Here is a 19,984-nt window from a genome sequence, read left to right on the forward strand (position 1 = left end):
TGTGGGCGAAAACGTAAGTTTAAATATAATTTAATCACGTTATTGTTTCGTATGTAGGGTTTGAGTTGATCCCATCGACATTAATAACTGTTTCGTATTCGTCTTCGTCCGCGACTTTGTCAGTAGTGGGTGCTGCAAAAGAAGTGGAATCAATTTCTCCATATGATTCGCTGTTTGCAACGATTTTCTAACCTTCTGCTCTTTTAAGTGAAAACAGTTGTTTCGCCGTTACTGTTTCTGGTTGGCTGCTTTGATTTTTTCTGTGAAACAAGTTACAAATGATGATCATAATGTTTCTCTGCTGAAAACAAAAATGAGATATGTGTTTGTATAGATAACAAAAAAACACAATCCAAAAAATGATACTTATTGCAATTTCTTACATTGACGTTTACAAATAAATTCTGTACCTGTGTCTACGAATAAACATGACCACCAGCCCAACAATGACAAGTATAAGAAGCAACAGCCCGATCACCAAACCAGCAATCATTCCAAAACTCGTTGCAGGATTGGCCTTGTTATCTCCAGGAAAACAAGTTGGATTGCCCGGGGTTGTTACTGTCAGATTTGATGTAATGTTCGTGTTGATTGAACCAGAGACAACCACTGTAACCTAAAATCATAAACATACGTCTTGGTTACTTCGATGTGATGTTCCGGAAAAGTTTATTCATTTGATTCACTTTTCTGTTTAACCTGAAAAACAACAGTATTTTACCTTAATTTCAATTGAAGTAGAGTGATTTGAATTTACTATTGTTGTGGAATAGTCAAAGTACGGAACAGATATAGTTTGCTTCAAACCCTCGACTTCAATTTCAACCTGTATGTAATTTCAAATTATCTAACGGGTTAACAGACACAAACTCCCCAACCTGCGCCTTAAGATCGTTTTCGTTGATGAATTGATCAAGTCCAGTCCAACTGACAAGCACAGTTGATGCGTTGCATGGAAATGTCTCAGCAGTCACGTTTACTACGATAATCGTTATTAAGGTTGGAAATTCGTATTCCGCACGTAGGACGTTTCCTTACCTGGAGGATAGCAATATGATGGGGTGTTTCCGTAAGTTGTCACTGTTTTGGATGTTGAGACGTTGGCATTCATGCATCCAGTGAGCATTGTTGTGATCTGTTAGCAAATATTAAGTGAGGAAATCGATTGACACCCAATCTAGTTTGTTTGGGTTTGTTACTTAAGTTTTTTTAATTATTATTTCAAAACTGTATTTGTATCAGCAATGTTCTATGGTAAAGTAAAAAGTAGGTTGTTGCCCAACAACCTGATTCAATTTGTCATTCAAACTAAAAAAAAGTTTTAATATTCTTTTAAACACACTTCACCTCAAAATTATATTCTGTTGCAAATCTTAGCTTAACAATGGTTGTTGATAGATCTGCATATGGTGCCACGATTCTTCGATTCAGTTCCGCAACATTAATCTCAACCTAAACACAACATTTGATAAAAACTGCAAATCCAAGACATTTTAAAATTCGATTGCGTTAACCCTCCTCACACAGGTGCTTTCAGAGCTTTATATCTTGGTGACAAAACTTAGTTAATGCATATCAAAATACAAAAAATTCAGAAAATTGTTGCAATATACGTCTGCCGTGGGGATTTTGTATTGACTCTACAAACACGCGATGGCGCCTATTTTCTGGCGGTCTGTTTGTATCGTGTTTGTCGAACGTTGGGATTTATACCTTTCTTTGTAGCCTTAGTGTCATGATTAAATAAAATAGCCTTAGTGTCATGATTAAATGTTACCTCTGCTAGAAGACTATTGTCTTCGATGATCTGATCGAGTCCAGTCCAATTGATCACCACAGTTGAAGTATTGCACATAGTTTTCTCCACAGTCGCTTTGACTAAAAGTGGGCCATGTAGTTAAATGTCCATTTGGAAACAAAATAAAATTATTCCACATTATTAGCACAAAGACACTTTATCACAAGCAAAATCGAAATGTACAATGATTGTTTGATGCTATAAATTGTTTTGTAATAAATCACATTGACAAGCGAAGTAAGCCGGTTTCCCACTGCAGTTCATGCTTGACTGTTCCCATCCGATCCCATAATGCAACGTTCCCTGCTGGCAAGTTGTAAGGTTGGAAACGGGAAAGTTTGCCGGGGATCCGTCGTTCCAATACCAACCATGCAACGACGTGTTGTAACGAATTCCGATGAAAACGTTAATATCCGGAACTAAAGTTAAGACAAGTTTTATCATTAATAATAATTATTCATGATATGAGCGACAAACGCTCACCTGGTGCCAGGAACGATCCGTCATATCTGGTAAAACTTTGATACGTCTCATTGATACTTCTCAACTTGCTTGAACGTGGGTGTGTTTCTCTATAATAGTTAAATATTTCTTTTTTGCTTTTGTTGTTGTAAACTTCGGAAAATAAGGAAAACTGAAATATCCACCCTACAAACAAATATTTAGCCCGAAATTATTATTTTTTTATATTAAGAGGAATGTTTTTGTTGCTTAAATTTAAAACTGAACAGCGCTGCGGTAAGCAAAATTTTGAGTAAATTTTAGGAAATAGAAGATTTTGGAGTCAGCACAATGTTTTTGTCGTTATATAATACAAGCGAGGTTAAACTCATACCTTCTCCCATCCTACAATCTCCAATAGTTACTTTCCATCTCTCCGTGTCACCGCCATTCTCATAATTGCAGAAACTAACATGTTGCATAATGTTTTCAGGATCGCTGTTCAACAAATTGCATGTTTTTATGGTTACAGATTTGTTTATGTCAAAAGCTGGTACTTCATATACAAGTCGAAATACCACAAATGTCCGAGAGACTTTGTACTGTTCCAACCTTCTTCAGCGGAATTGTACGAGTATTTGTATCGTTCGGTGGGGTTGTAAAAAATATAAACCCGCTGCAAACCTGAAACAATTACAATGCTTAATTTTAATCATGGCAGTTTTTCATGAATGAAATATTAGACCAAATAGCACCAACGAGTAAAGATCGGCAACAGTATTTTACAACTATGTTCATGTTAATATCATTTTGATGAGGTACAACACGGTCGATTCTTAAAATAGTAAACTGCCTGATGTTGTTAAATTGCATCTACACAAACCTGTCGTGTATTTGTCTGTCATGAGTTGAATGAGAGTTGTGTTGATTTGTGGGTCATCAGTCATTGCAAGATTTCCACCCAGAAAAGAACATTTCTCCTGTGCAGTGTTTGCATTCACAAGATCGTCAGATAATATCAGCACACTGTCCTTCACTGCTTGCATGGTCATGTTGCAAGCTGACAAAAAAGTTAAGAATTGTATTGTCTCATTTTTGTATTTTTGTTACAACATAATGCGCCTTACTTGTTGTTTGAGGTAATGACAATTGTGCAAGCAGCATCATAAAGAACGCCGCAGTTCTGTTTATCATATTCAAACAGATCTCTGCTATCAATTTACTTTTTATTCCTGCATAAAAGTCTTACTGAAAGAAATGGCACAATTTAAAACAGAACACTTGAAGTAGATCACCTTCGCATATCACCTTTTATCTCATGAAGAAACTCAAACTAAACTGAAAATAACTATTAACTTCAAATCAGCCCATTGACATTTAATTGCTTCGTATCGAAATAAAATCTCAGTCATTTTGTCTTTTTCGATTTTGGAAATATCTGATGCAAATTAACTGACTAGTATCAATAATCTTTCACCATCGTGACGGTCGTTATGTGCGAAACTCATCTGGCAACAAAATCCAAATGAAGGTGAAATCCTCGATTTCAAAGCTGTTCACGGAACCGTTGCACCTACATAAACGAAAGTGGTTTGGCATTTTCCGATGTTCGCATCGACGTTGACTATTTACCGACTCGTTCAATTACGTGTGATCTACCGCAAGCATTGTGTTAGCGAGGCGTAAATCTTTGCTGAGGATGAAAACAACGTCTTCGTTTCATTTTACGACCTAAAGTTCAACGTGTAATGTGTGTTCGGGCTAAAGTCGTATAAGCAAGTCTGCACACGACAGATTTTACTTTCTTTTTTCAAAATACTTTTCTTGTTGAAAGTCTACCAACATCACGTATTAGGTAGCATGGATCAAACAGAAACAATCATATGAAAACGATTCAGCGTACAACAGTGTTATTTTATTATTTACAATATACGAATCAAACACACTTTTCTTCACAAATGTACAAACTCCGGCTTGTGATATTTGCTGTTCAATAGAAACTACACTTGTCAATCCGGGTTTTACTGCCATTTATTATGTTAGTAAATCGTACACTACTAAGTCTTGCACAATCGATTTTTTTATGATGTTAATTTATATGTTACGCTGTTGAGAAAAAAAACTTTCGCGTTACAGCATTTTTAAATTTGTTGTGGCTTTAAACACCGTACTGCTTCACCTAAAGTAACGCAAGTGGTTTTACGATTCTGCCACCGTTGTCTGTTTATTGACTGTTTATTGGTGCCTAAACTTAAGTTTGTTTGTCTTGTACAAACGTCTTGTTGCTTAGTAGTAAATTATTGCAGATTTTTTTACTGATTTCGGTTGAACTTGTGCTAACTTCTAGCTCATCTTCGGCCGTTTTCACTGGCAAGTGCAATACAATAGTAAAACTTGTCACAAATTATCAATACTTGTTATATATTAGGGGACTACGAGTGTCACGTTTACGAAAAAACTTGTTCTGTTGGTCTGTTTGTTCAAATAGATAAATCACAAACTTGCAAACTGCTGTTTCCACTAACGGGTTTCTATCAGTGCAACTTATAACAAGTCATAGATCGTTTTGGTTCGTGTAGTCTTCTAACGGCATGGCTTTTCAGCTTTTCATGCTCGATGTGCCGTCAGATTCTCATTGTAGTAAATGCAGCCTATGTCTTGTCACCAGACGGCTGAGGTTCTTTTTTTGTTCTTTTATAATAGCAAACCCCTACCAGACGTATTTGTGGATAAAGAAACTCAATTTTCCGGTTTTAATCTTCACTGTATTTTGTTTTAGGTTTTACACCGCTGCGACGAATTAAAAAAAATGCAAAACCAAAAGGTTTTTGTTTGCCTCAAACTACCGATAAAAACTTTTATCTTGTGCAACAACAACTGCTTCAACTGCTAATAAATTCATCACGTCACATAAAATGCAATAACTAGTCACTCCAGACAGGATCGTAGCTAGTAGCTTAATTAAACGAATTTATATGATGGTATTGAGAACATTTCATTTGGTAAAAACAACGGAAACTAAACTAAACAAGACATGGAACACATAAAGCCAAATGACAATGGTCAGATTTGACAAAATTACGTTATTGTTTCGTATGTAGGGTTTTGATTCGTCTGTTCCAGGTTGATAACGGTTTCGTATTCGTGATCACCCCTTTCGTATTCGAACAGGTTTCCGTTGGTAAAGGGCTCTACAACAAAAGAATAAAGTGATTTAAACTGGAAATTTATTCTACGTTTCGATTTTCTTACCATCTACTCTTTTGTGTGGAAACGGGGCTTGTGTCGTTTGCTTTTCAGGTTGTCTATTCTGATTTGTTCTGAAAAAACAAACAAACAAAAAAACAATAATAAGTTATTTCTTCACTATTTTTCGCTGAAAACACATAATTGTGTTTTTTCACATTTTTCTTCCCCAAGATCAGACGTAATGCATTCAAAAAAATACTGAATTATTAACATTTACGGTGTAAAATTCGTACCTGCGTATACGACGTATAAAGATGACTACCAGCACAACAATTACAAGTACCAAAAGTAACAGCCCGGTCACCAGACCAACAATCAATGCAACATTCGTTGCAGGAGTGGCCGTGTTATCTCCAGGAAAGCAGCTTGGAGGGGGATCACCAGGAGTTGTTACTGTCAGATTGGATTTGATGTTTGTGTTGATTGAACCAGTGACAATCACTGTGACCTACCATCACAAACATACGTATTGGTTGCGTGAATGTTATGTTGCGGACAAGCTTTTTACGTTATTTTTTCTGGTAAGCCAATGCTTGTTCAATTGACACCAAGAAGCGCATTAGTCTTTTACCTCAACGAGATACGAAGTAGAGTGAGCGAGATCTTCTATTGTTGTGGAGTAGTCGAAATACGGAGCAGAGACTGTTTGATTCAAACCGTCCACTTGAATTTCAACCTGCAAGTATAGTGACATCAAATAACTGTTTAGCAACACACAAACTTTTTGTGAACCTGTGCCATGACATCGTTGTTGATAATGAAGTGATCAAGTCCAGTCCAACTGATAAGCACAGTTGAAGCGTTGCATGGAAATGTCTCTGCAGTCGTGTTTACTAAAATACAAATAAGAAAAAAACGCTGTTTCTGGTTTATGAAGTTTGTGTTTGCTGACATAGTTTTCTCGCTTCTTCGGAATTATGGTTGCGAAACACAGGTGTGTTTTTTTAAACTATGTTTATTTTCCAAAACTTCAGTGCAACACGAAACCAAATTACATTTGTTTTCTGCGATATATTTTACCTTTAGGGTAACAGCTTTGAGGGGGATTGCCCGGAGTTGTTACTGTCAGATTAGATGTGATGTTTGTGTTGATTGAACCAGTGACAATCACTGTGACCTAAAATGCTCAAATTACGTAAATGCATTGCGAAAAAAAAGTTTAAACTTAAAGTTTATAGTAAACAGAAGGTGTCCTGCAACTATACTTGTTTAATTGACTGAATTAAGAAAAAATGTTTTCACCTGAATTTCATAGAATGTTGAATAAACTAGATCTTCTATCAAAGTCGAATTGTCAGAATATGGAACAGATATTGTCTCACTTAAACCCTCGATTTGAATCACAACCTGTTTCAGTTTCGTTTTAATTAAGTTTCGGTTGAACAAACACAAATTCGATTTAAACCTGTGCTGGTAAATCGTTGTTGTTAATGAATTGATCAAGTCCAGTCCAGCTGACAAGTACAGTTGTAGCGTTGCATGGAAATGTCTCTGCAGTCGAGTTTACTACAAAGAGGTGTTGTTATAATTTAAAATTTCAATTTCACCGGTGACTTGTTTGCTTACATGGAGGATAGCAACTCGATGGGGGATTTCCATACGTTGTTACTGATGTGGAAGTTGAGACGTTAGCGTTTATGCATCCAGTGAGCATTGTAATGATCTTTTAATATGTTTTCTGGTTAAGCTATTTTTGGATTAAAGTATTTTGAAACTGTTTTCGTATCCGTTATTTTCTGGGTAAATTAGAAAATTAGGTTGTAGTCCAATAACTTGATTTATATTTAAGTATACTATTTACAGGTTAGAACATTCTGTGCAAATATAATAGTACAATAGCACTTGTCGAAGCGTAATCATGTTTTATACAAAAATTCTGGCTCTGATTTTTTTTGTTATTGAGCTGGCCATTCATACTCAACAATTAAATTTCAATAAATTATGTTCAAATACATTCAAACACACTTCACCTCAAAATTATATTGTGTTGCAAAACTTAGGTTTCCAATGGTTGTCCATAGATCTGCATACGGTGCCATAATTCTTCGGTTGAGCTCCAAAACATGAATCTCAACCTAAATACAACAATTACAAAAATTCAAATCGGGGATAGTAGAAAAACGATTGCGGTTTTGCAACTCTACAGAACAGTGATTGTCGAAGGCCTCTGGATTGTGCCGACCTCTTCCTCATAGCTGATGTAATATCTACATTCCCGAAGATTTGTTTCAGTATTGAAGCGATACTTAAAAATAAATTAACATGCAGCTCTGAGTCCATTAAAATAGAGCATTTGTTTATTCGCAGGAACATGCTTTAGCCTCGCTTGACCCCTCCAAACACAGGTCCTATCATAGTTGTGGACAAAACTTACGTAATTTAGTTGGGAAAACAAAACGTCTCGACAGATCCGCTGGGTAGAGCTCTGTAGCGAATCTACATACCCGCGATTGTGCCATTTTCTCGCATTATCTCTTTGATCGTGTCGCGCGTAAAGGTTTTTTTTTTTAATTTTGCCTATAAACACCGAAATCTCGCCATTGTGGTATATAATCTGCTACCTCTGCTTGTAAATTGTTGTCTTCGATGACCTGATCAAGTCCAGTCCAACTGACTACCACAGTTGAAGCATTGCATATATATTTCTCCACAGTAACTTTGACTAAAAGTAAATCATCTGGTTAAATGTTCATTTCGGAAGTAATAATTTAGGCTATCAAATTAGCAGGGAACATCACAACATCAGAGACGCTATGTTTCAAATAAATCAAATCAAATTAAACAGATTGTTTGAAATTTAGTCTGTATTTCGAATCAATTAAATACCTACATTTTAATTGACAAGCATAGTAAGCCGGTTCCCCACTGCAGTTCATGCTTGACTGCTCCCAGCCGATCCCATAATGCAATGCTCCCTGTTGGCAAGTTGTAACGTTTAAAACGGGAAAGTTTGCTGGAGATCCGTCGCTCCAATACCAACATTGAAACGACGTGTTGTAACGAGCTCCAATTAGGACATTAATGTCTGAAACCATGTTTGCGATGAATTTTTATGACACCAGCGACAGATTTTTATGGTTGAAAATTTTTCAAACCAAACGCTCACCTGGTGCCAGGAACGATCCTTTATAACTTGTAAAGGTTTCGTACGTTTCATTAACACTCCACAACTTGCTGGCCTGTGGGTTAGTCCGATCATAATTGAATATATCCTTTTGGCGCTTGTTAATGTTAACATCGGAAAACAAGGAATACTGAAATATCCACGCTGCAAATAATTAGATAGCCTTATGCAAGGTTTTGTTTTGACTAAAAAGGAATATATGTGAAAAAAAAAAAAACGTGTACGTTGGTGTGATATAGATAGCAAACTCGTGAAAATTAAATGTTTAAAAACCGGTTGGTTTCATGGAATTTTCGACTGCCGAATTTTTATTCGATGCTTGACACAATGTCCACATCACAACGCTCTTTGTCCTCCTGCTTTTGTTATATTTTTGGTAACCACACAAGTGCTTATTAGCCCTCTGGTCACTTATATTCATGTAATAGTTCTAACGCTTTTTACGGTCCTTAGCTACAAGGTTCCTTTTTTGCGGTTGCCCAGTTACATTCCGCTACGTGGACATAATAGTCTTTTTTATTGTGCGTTAGTAAGGGTAGTTGAAAACGTAACGTTAGTGGTGTGATATATTAGCGAGTGTTTAGCTCCGAGCATTTATTCAATATTGTTATCCTATGGTATAATCCGATTTACTCCACGTTGAATTCTCAAACCTATTTCTACTAGTGTGGATATTGTTCAGTTCAGATTCAATAAAATCAATAAAGCGTGCAAAATGACTTGTTAAAACCAAGAAAGTTCTACAGAAGGAGTCGGCAACCTCAACCTTTTGTCTTAATGACCTCACTTGCTAACCTTTTTTCTATATAGCTGATATCAATAATAAACAGAAAGCAGAGTGTTTTGTGCATGTAAAGCTAATTTTTTGAAAGCGAATGCCTTATTACTTACAGTATATCTCACAATCTTCTCCAATAGTTACAATCCACCTCTCATCATTAGGACCATTTCGATAATTGCAGAAGTAAATTTCTTGCATGGTGTTTTTAGGATTGCTATTTAACAAATTGCATCTTTTTATGGTTACAGGTGTGTTAATGTGAAAATCTATTACCTCTTATACAAGTCAAAATACCACAGATGTCCGAGTAATTCCGCACTATTCCAACCGTCTTCAGTCGAACTATTTGAGTATTTGTATCGTTCATATTGGAACGTGTTGTAAAAAATATAAATTCTCTGCAAATCTGAAACGATGTTTGTTATTTATTTTTTGTACAAATATTTCAAAAATAAAATATGCAGCCATGAGTAAAGTCGTTTTTCCAATAATGATTTAAATCCTTTTTTGTGTCAAAATAAGTTTATTGTTAGATTTATGGAATACAAGTTGGGGTAATAAACTATCATCAACTTAAACCTGTGGTGTATTTGTCTGTCATAAGTTGAGTGAGAGTTATGTTGATCTGTGGGTCATCAGTCATTGCAAGATTTCCACCCAGCAAAGAACATTTCCCCTGTGCAGTGTTTGCATCCACAAGATCGTCAGATAATATCAGCATACTGTCCTCCACTGCTTGCATGGTTTTGTTACAATCTGACAAAGAAATGAATGAATGTCATAGCATTGCTGTGATTGTTTACAGTATTCTACATCTTACTTGCAGCTGATGACCATTGCGCAAGCAGCATCACGAAAAACGCCACAGTCCTGTTCATCATGTTAAAAAAGTTTTGTGCTTCCAATGCTTTTTTATTCATGCAACAAACGTCTAATGGAAATAAATGGCACCATTTACTAGTTCAACTAGTTTACTTTAGTAACACAGAACACAAGAGACAGTTGCACCTGTGGCACATACCACCGTCCATGTGGCAACTCGAACTAAACTGAAAATTACTATTAACTTCAGCCCATTGGCATTAAACTGCTTCGCGTCAAAATAAAACGTCAGTTATTTTGACTTAAGAAATATCTGGTGCAAATTAACCGAATAGTTTTAATGGTACACTACCATCAAGACGCTCGTTATTGCGAAACCTCTCTGGCTAAACAAAAATCCAAACGAATGACAAACTTGATTTTTTAGCTCCACGTACCGTTGCACCTCCAGAAACGAAAGTGATTTGGCATTTTTTAATGTTCGCATTGACGTTGTCTGTTTGCTGACTTGTTTAATCGCGTGTGACCTACCGCGAACATTATGATGGCGAGTGATAAATCTTTACTGAAGCTAAAAATAACTGGTTTGTTCCACTTTACGACCTAGCTCGTATAATGTGTTTTGGCCAACGTGTATTGCGTTATTCATTAAAATCAGATAAACAACCGTATAAGCAAGTCTGCACACGACGAATTTTACTTCCCTTTTGCAAAATACTTTCCTTTGTGGGAACTGTTCGAATCACACATATTAGTTAGCATGGATTAGAACAGACACAATCATACAAACCGATTCAACGTAAAACAATGATTATTTTATCGTTTTCAAAATACGAATCAAACATTTGAACGTCTACTTGTAAACAAGTGGAACCAATAGGATCTATTACAACATTTATTTAAACACATTTTTCTTCACAAGTTTGCAAACTTCGGCTTGTGACATTTACTGTATAGCAGAAACTACACTCCTGGTTTGAGTGTAATTTGCTACGTTGGATTTTTTGTGATGTCAATTGATATGTTATATGCTGATGTGAAAAAAACAACTTTCGCTTAACGGCAATTTTACATTTGTTGTGACATTGAACATTGAACTGCTTCACTCAAACAAACGCAAGTGGGTTTACGTTTCTGCCATTAACGTCTGTCTGTTTATTGACTGTTTATTAGTGCTTAAACTTAAGTTTGTTTGTCTTGTACAAACCCTTTGTTGCTCTGTTGTAAATTAATACAGAATTATTTACTGATTTCGGTTGAACTTTTGCAGACTGCTTAATTATGTTTGTAAAGTTTAGCTTATTTTAGCCGTCTTCCCTATATCCCTGTAGGTGCTATAGCACGGGCAAAGCAATCGTAAAACCACAAATTATTATCAATAAAATATTTCCATTTGTAGATAATGGACGTCTTCGAGTGTGACGTTCACGAAAAACACACGTTCGGTTACTTTATTTGTTCAAGTAGAATTATCACAAATGTACCAATTCCTGTTTCGACCTACATTTAGGATTTTATCAGAGTAGCTGATGAATCAGACTGCATTGGTTAGTGTAGTTTTCTAATCACTTTTGGCCTACAAACTCGAGTGTCTTTGGATGTTTGCACTATAGCGTAAGGATCTTGTTGCCAGTTGCACTGAGACCTTGTGGGTGGAAAATGTGTGCACTGTCTGTCTTACTTATCATTGATTGGTTTTACTCTCTTATATTGACATAATGACACTAAGTCGACATTACTTCCCAAGCAGTTGCTTGGCCATTGTGAAAGAATTTGATTTGTGCTAAGTTGTGACATAGAACAAAATTGGTGAGAGATGGATTTTCTGACTGTTCCTTCCAACATACTGGAGTACCGTTAAAAGGCTACACTAGCCAAGACCACCTACTTCTTATTAGGCTGTCCATTGGCTTGGTGCTTTTTTATTCGCAGACTCCAGCTTACGTCCTTTGTGTAAAGTAGAAACCTAATTTTCCACCTTGAGTGTGATCCTGAGATTCTGTTTGTTTTTGGTTTTGCGCCGTTGCGGGCAGCGACCAATCGGAATAAATCGTAAATCAAAACCTATTTAGTGAACTAATTATCACCAAAATAAGCGTTATTTTGAACTACGAAATGAATATAATGTTTCTATTCACACCAGCGCATATTGTGGCTATAAACTATATGTAGCCAATAATATAAAATGCCATAACTTTCCGAGCAATGTTGACATGGTCTTAGCAGGCAGTTTCTAACTGAACTGCATAATGTTAAATGATGTGTATCTTATATACAAGGTCTTAGTTTTGTTTTTCAAGACATTTCCTCAGAGGTATTGATTTTTTTTGTTCACTTTGAAAGTTTCCTGAAACCAATATTTTCTTAAATATATAGTAAGAATTATGACTTGTAACAAATTTCGTCTGTAATATTTATTTTCGAAATTATAATTGCGATTCAAATGCTAGAAAGTTTTTAAAATTTGAAACAATTAATTTCAAGAAAAAGTAAATAAATGACATTGGTACCGAAGCAATTTAAACAACGATTTAATCACTTTATTATTTCGTATGTACTGTTTGAGTTGGTCCCATCGAAATTGATAACTGTTTCGTATTCGTCTTCTTCTGTATTTTTGTCAGTAAGGGGCACTACAAAAACGTGAAATGAATTTGTGCACTTTTATTATCAGGGATTTTGGGCCGGTGGTCCGGAATGTCTGACCCATTTAAAGATATATCATTAGAGATATTTTTTACCTTTTGTTGTTTTACGTGGAATCTGCTTTTGTGTCATTACCGTTACAAGTTGACTGCTTTGATTTTTCCTGTAAAGAAAGTTACAAATGTTCATAACAATGTTTCGCTCCTGTAAACAAGAGATATGAGTTTATATGGTTTCTGCACAAGATTTTAAATTTAAAAAAAAAATCAAAATATTTTTTTTTGTAAAATATTGTTTTTTTGTTTAATTGTAACATTGCCTATCCCGTAACAAATTTTCTACAAACAATTAGCGAGGGCGTGTACCACTTATCAATGATGTGAGCACCAGAACAAGTTAAAAAATAATTTAATCACGTTATTGTTTCGTATGTAGGGTTTGAGTTGGTCCCATCGAAATTGATAACTGTGTCGTATTCGTATTCGTCCGCGTTTTTGTCGGTGGAGGGCGCTGCAAAAAAGATAAAATCAATTTGTACATATGATTTGTTGTTTGAAACGACTTTCTTACCTTGCTCTTTACGTGAAAACTGTTGTCTTGCCGTTACTGTTGCTGGTTGGCTGCTTTGATTTTTCCTGTAAAACAAGTTACAAATGAAGATCCTAATGTTTCTCTGCTGACAAAATAAGAAATGTGTTTATATTAAATCTATAGAAAAAATCTATATTATAGATCATTCACAAACACAATGCAAAATATGATAATATTGCAATTTCCTACATTAAAGTTTAAAGATTTGTACCTGTGTCTACGACGAATAAACATGACCACCAGCCCAACAATGACGAATACCAGAAACAACAGCCCGATCACCAGACCAGCAATCATTCCAACACTCGTTGCGAGATTTGCTGTGTTATCGTCAGGAAAACAACTTGGAGAATGCTTATCCGGAGTTGTTACAGTCAGATTGGATGTGATGTTTGTATTGATTGAACCAGTGACAATCACTGTGACCTGAAATATAAAATATGGTTGGTTTGAGGGAGTAACAAAACGATTTTTACAAGAATTTCTGTCTGTTTTTACTTGGCCAACAATAGAAGAAAAATCCTTACCAATATTTCATACAAAGTAGAGTGAAGAAGATCTTCTATTATAGTTGATTTATCGAAATACGGGACAGAGATTGTTTGATTCAAACCTTGGAATTGAATCACAGCCTGTATGTATTTGGATGCAATGATATCAATTCATATGAATTTAGTTTTTTTAGCGTAGTAATGCACATTTAGGTTCGTTCATTAAAGGTTAAAGACTCGAAAAACAACAACGAAGATTTATACCTGCGCTAACAGATCGTTATTGTTGATGAATTGATCAAGTCCAGTCCAACTGACAAGCACAGTTGAAGCGTTGCATGGAAATGTCACTGCAGTCGTAATTACTGCAATGTAAAAATGATAAACCAGTTTTTTTTCGTGTGCTTAATTGAGGAAACATTTTGCCTGCTTCTTGGGTTATTGCTAAATAAAGGAAAAAAGTATTAATGTTTACCTTCAGGGTAACAGCTTGAAGGGGTATCACCAGGGGTTGTTACTGTCAGATTGGATGTTATATTTGTGTTGGTTGAACCAGTGACAACCACTGTGACCTTGAATCAAAAACATAGGTCTTGGTTACTTGAATGTTATGTTGCGGACATAATAATAAACTTAATTAGTTTTTGGAAAACCAGTGCTTGTCCAATTGACACCAAGAAAGCCATTATTATTTTACCTCAACGGCATAGGAAGTAGAGTAAGTGAGATCTTCTATTGTTGCGGAACAGATAAAATACGAAACAGATATTGTTTGATTCAAGCCATCTACTTTAATTTTAACCTGCAAGTATATTGGTTTTGAATATCTGTTTAGCAACACACAAACATGCCTTAAACCTGCGCTGTAAGTATATTATTGTTGATAAATTGATCAAGTCCAGTCCAACTGACAAGCACAGTTGAAGCGTTGCATGGAAATGTCTCTGCAGTCACGTTTACTACAAACATCGTTATTCGTGTTCGTTTAAACATCGTTAAGATTTAAAATTCAAATACCACACGTGGCTGGTTCGCTTACGTGGAGGATAACAACTTGATGGGGGATATCCGATGTTGAGACGTTTGCATTTAGGCATCCACGAAGCATTGTAGTGATCTGTTAGAAAATATTAAGTGACGGAATAGTATGACTTTGGAACTAGTTTATTGAGGTTTACTTGTAATGCTATGTTCGATTAAAGCGTTTAGACATTGTTATCGTATGGGTTGTTTTGTTAAGTAAATTAGAAAACTTGGATGTAGCCCAACATCCTGATTTTGATTGACCTGGCCACTCGAACTCAACAAAAATTTTAAATAAATAATGTTCAATGATTTTCAAACACACTTTACTTCAAAATTATATTGTGTTGAAAAACAGAGGTTTCCAATGGTTGTCGATAGATCTGCATATGATGCCACAATTCGTCGGTTCAGCTCCAAAACATGAATCTCGACCTAAATAAAGACAATTGCACAAAACCGTAAATCCAAGACTTATGATCTATTGCGATGTAGTGGCCTTATAGACCAACGATTGGCAAATCATTTTAATTTATTGTACCAACGACTTTATTTTACCAAACCTCTTCTACAGGGACCCATTCAACTTCATAACATTTACTTGATGCTACGCAGCGTACCCATAGCGCTACTAACCACAGACTAAGTATTGGTTCATAAGAGACATGTACAGGCCTCACTTAACCCCTACGTACATTAGTCCTTTCAGACGTAAATCAGATTGGGCAAGCAACACTTCTTGAAGCCAGCGCAACATGACATTCGCCGCCCAGTTAAAGGCCTTAAACTCATAAACCATGAAACACGTGGACCCGTCGCAATAAACATTCACCACAGGGACTTCTACTTTACAGAGCAGCGATTGTGCCTCATTCTAGCATTTTCTTCACGTCGTATTTGTCGAGCATCATGATTCATACTTTCTTTAGTCTCACCGAATAAAACAGCCATTATGGTATAATAAAATGTTACCTCCGCTAGTAGATTATGGACTTCGATGATCTGATCAAGTGCAGTCCAACTGACCACCACAGTTGAAGCGTTGCATATAGTTTTCTCCACAGTAGCTTCAACTAAAAGTGGGTCATGTGGTTAAATGCCCGAGTGGAAACGAAAAACATATCCAGCATCATTAGCGTAAAGACACTGTATCACAAACAAATCTCAGAAAATCCAATGATTGTTTTATGATTACCTTTAACTAAACATAATTTGTTTTTAAATTACTCACGCTTCACTTGACAAGCGTAGTAAGCTAGTTCCCCACTGCACTTCATGCTTGACTGCTCCCATCCGATCCCATAATGCAACGCTCCCTGCTGGCAAGTTGTAACGTTGGAAACGGGAAAGTTTGCCGAAGATTCGTCGCTCCAATACCAACCACGCAACGACTTGTTGTAACGAACTCCAATGAAGACGTTAATATCTAGAACAGTGATTCTCAACCTTTCGTTGACGGTGGCCCCCTAAAAGCAACTTTTAGGCATCGTGCCCCTTTCATGTAACCCTGTAAGATCTGTGGTCCATTACAAAAAGCAAATGGCAAACTCGTGTTGGAATTCGGTGCTAATTTCGGATTTAAACAGGTCACATAGAGTAAACAATATTCCGTAATCGTGAAAATCTTCAATGTAGACAAATACTAAATAGTCGATTAAATTAGGAAAAAAAGTTATTTGCAACACGCATTAATTGTGCGCATTAAAAATAAAATGGCTTTTAGTGGGTGTTCTGGTTCTACTGTTTCGCCCGGATCACAGTTCGTGACCCACTTAGGGGCTATCGGCCCTGGTCGAGAACCATTTGACTAGAAGAATTTTTTGCGTAATTTTATCAATGACGCAAGCAACATTTTGTGTTTGACACAACTCCTGTTTTCGTTGCGTTGTGACGTGCTTGCGTTCTATTTTTTTTCCTTTGTTTATCGTGCACTGTACCAGTCGCATTCAGTGTTATTTACCCTGATGAAGACGACCTGTATAGGACGTCGAAACGTCGGAATAAAATCACATTTGCCAGAAGAGCTCTTAAAACTTGATACTATGCCTGGCAGCAATAGCTTATACAACTCCTAAAATTTGTCACTCAATATATGAATATGGATAGTTTGGGGTCGTGAACTGTAACATTTGACGTGACACTGTTCTACAGCATTTCAAAAGTTTAATGTTAGCTTCGTATTTGTTGCACTAACAACGGGCAAATCTATTAGTAGGTTAGTTTAAAAAATCAGCCTCAAAGATACATAAGTGATTGTATTACGTTATCGTTTCCACTCATAGTGCCTAGCTATATCTTTGCAATTTTGATCAGATTGATAAAACTGCTATATTCGTCCCGACAAAAAATTACAGCATCGACACTCGATTATAGTTGGTGCACGTAGCACTTAAACTGACAAGACAAACCGCAATCTAGTTCAATTAAATTTGCATTCATTATGTATTTGCAAAGCAAATTATAAAGCTATTGGAGACAGACATCAAACAAGGTGAATTATGTTGGCACTTCGTAAGCATTGTCTGTTTCAAATGGTTCATACGTGTGTTCAATGTCATCATCGCCAACAGAGGGCGCTGAAACAAAATTAAATAAAATTACTGGCGAGGTTTTTCGCCAGTAAGTTTTTCTCACCATTCGGTTTTTTATGTGAAAGCTGAGCATTGGTGTCTCGTTTCGTAGATGGTTTTTCCTGCTTTGGTCTGCTGGAAACAATAAAAAATGTTTGCGCCTTAATATTCTCTTGTATTGGTTGATGACATAATTGGTGACCGCTTTTGCTACCACTATTGACTTGTAATTTTTATTTTTTATTGTTTTGCCAAAACGGGTTATGAAGCTCTACAATGGTTTGAAATAAAATAGCTACATTTGTTATCTTTCCCATAGAAATGATCTTGAAGGGGAAATTAAGCTTTTGCGATCAAATGATAGAAAATAAAAAAGTGTAAGTCTTAACTACAAGTTAAGATACAAATACATTTATCAGATTCTCACATTACGTGCAAATGCCCTTAAAGGATGTGCGGCAGTTATTGATTTTTATTCTTCTCAATAGTCTGATTATTTAGCTGGAAAAAGCCGGCGTGTGGTCCGTATATTTTACTGCTGCAAGTTACAAAGTTGGTTTGAAAAAACAAGGAATCGCTGAACTGTTTTCAAGGATTTTTGAAAGTTTTGTTCAACTGTAATAGTTTTTAAAATCATCTACATTTTTAGAAGATTTTTTTTCTGAAAAGGTTTGTCATCTTCAATAAATAGAATAAAACGGCAATTCAAATTAGTGCTATTCAACCGAGGTTCCGCGGAACTCAAGCGTTCAATGCAACACTTAGAGTCGTGGTGTGAAGTCAAAGGCTAGCTTGTTGTAACATTTCAAAGACGAATAATTCAAAACATTATTATTGCGAACAGTGACGCTCACCTCTTCAATCTAGTTAACCTTAGCTACACCTTCGATCGATAATGGCGTAGTAAATCCAGGCTAACTACACTTTTTGCCGAATTGCGAGACAAGCAAAGCAACGATCGATTTAAGCAACAAGCTCGGTCAATCGTTTTATTGAATCAATTTTATATAGTCGTGTTTTGGACTTTGTTTAAAACTGCATGCTTTTTTTATCTATTTAACCTCAAAGTATTAAGATTATTTTTAAGGCGATTCCGCAAATTTGACGAAATGCATTAAAGGTGCATGGGACTAAAAAGTGTTAAAAAGCACTAATTTAAATCGCAATATAAAAAAACCTGTGTCTTCGACGTATCAACATGACCACCAGCCCAACAATGACAAGTACCAGAAGTAACAGCCCGATCACCAGACCAGCAATCATACCAGCACTCGTTGTAGGAAAGCAGCTTGCAGGGGGATTACTCGGAGTTGTTACTGTTTGATTGGATGTGATGTTTGTGTTGATTGAACCAGTGACAATCACTGTGACCTAAAATCATATGATACGTCATGGAAAAGTTTACTTTTTTTGGTAAAACAGAGAGAAAATAAGGTAAAACAGAGAGTTTTATAGTATTCTATTACGCCCAGTCGACAAATCTTCTTTACCTCAATTTCGTAACATGTAGAGTGAATAAGATCTTCTATCAATGTCGAATGGGCTGAATATGGAACAGAGATTGATTGATTTAAACCGTGCACTTGAATTTCAACCTGCATGTACATCGATTTCAAATAACCGTTTGGCATCACACAAACTTCTTTCATACTTTTGCCGTTAGTTCGTTGTCTTTGATAAATTGATCAAATCCAGTCCAACTGACAAGCACAGTTGAAGCGTCACACAGAAATGTCTCCGCAGTCGTGTTAACTAACAAACTCACTGTTAACTTTTTACAAACCGCCTATTAAAAACATAAACACTTACCTGGTGGATAGCAACTCGATGGTGGATTTTCATAAGTTGTTATTAATATGGAAGTTGAGACGTTAGCGGTTAGGCATCCGGCAAGCATTGAAGTGATCTGTAAATACCGAATGGGTTTAGATTATTAAAGTTCTGTGTTGTTTTTAAACAGATCTAACATAAACAATTAGATTTAGTGGAAGCAAGCCTTTATTATACCATGTTATTTTCCTTTACCTCCGTTGGAAAATGGGATAATTATTTAGTGGCCTACCGAATCCAACGATGCTTTGAAGCAATTTATTTATTAAGTTTAAGTAAACTGCTGTATATTTTCAATCGATTTAAACTTAATTAACTTACAGTGATGTTATATTCCGTTTCAAAGCAGAGGTTTCGGATGGTTGTGTTTTTTTCTGCATACGGTGCTATTATCGTCTTGTTTATTCCCAAAACATAGATTGCAACCTGAATAAAATATTTGTTGAATACTTAATATCAAAATAGTCAAAATTAGGATTTTGTAAAATATTACCTCTGTACTAAGTTTGTTGTTGTAGATTATTTGATCAAGGCCATTCCAACTGACCACCACAGTTGAAGCAGTGCATTTAAATTTCTCCGCAAGAGCTTTGACTAAAATAATGTTACGATATTAAG

General features: G+C 36.0%; 1 protein-coding gene across 1 annotated transcript; it reads right to left on the reverse strand.

The window, feature by feature from the left end:
- Window positions 1–5,544: 5,544 nt before the first annotated feature.
- On the reverse strand, window positions 5,545–19,436 carry LOC145234613 (uncharacterized). Its single transcript, XM_080099322.1, has 5 exons — window positions 19,346–19,436; window positions 19,188–19,288; window positions 19,027–19,131; window positions 5,706–5,936; window positions 5,545–5,559 (listed from the first exon to the last, which is right to left on the reverse strand). The coding sequence occupies exons 1-5, from the start codon at window positions 19,431–19,433 to the stop codon at window positions 5,545–5,547; spliced, it is 540 nt and encodes a 179-aa protein (XP_079955448.1). The 5' UTR covers window positions 19,434–19,436.
- Window positions 19,437–19,984: the final 548 nt, after the last annotated feature.

Source organism: Phallusia mammillata, chromosome 1 (assembly GCF_965637545.1).
Source record: "Phallusia mammillata chromosome 1, kaPhaMamm4.hap1.1, whole genome shotgun sequence".
In the NCBI taxonomy this organism is placed as follows: Eukaryota; Metazoa; Chordata; class Ascidiacea; order Phlebobranchia; family Ascidiidae; genus Phallusia; species Phallusia mammillata.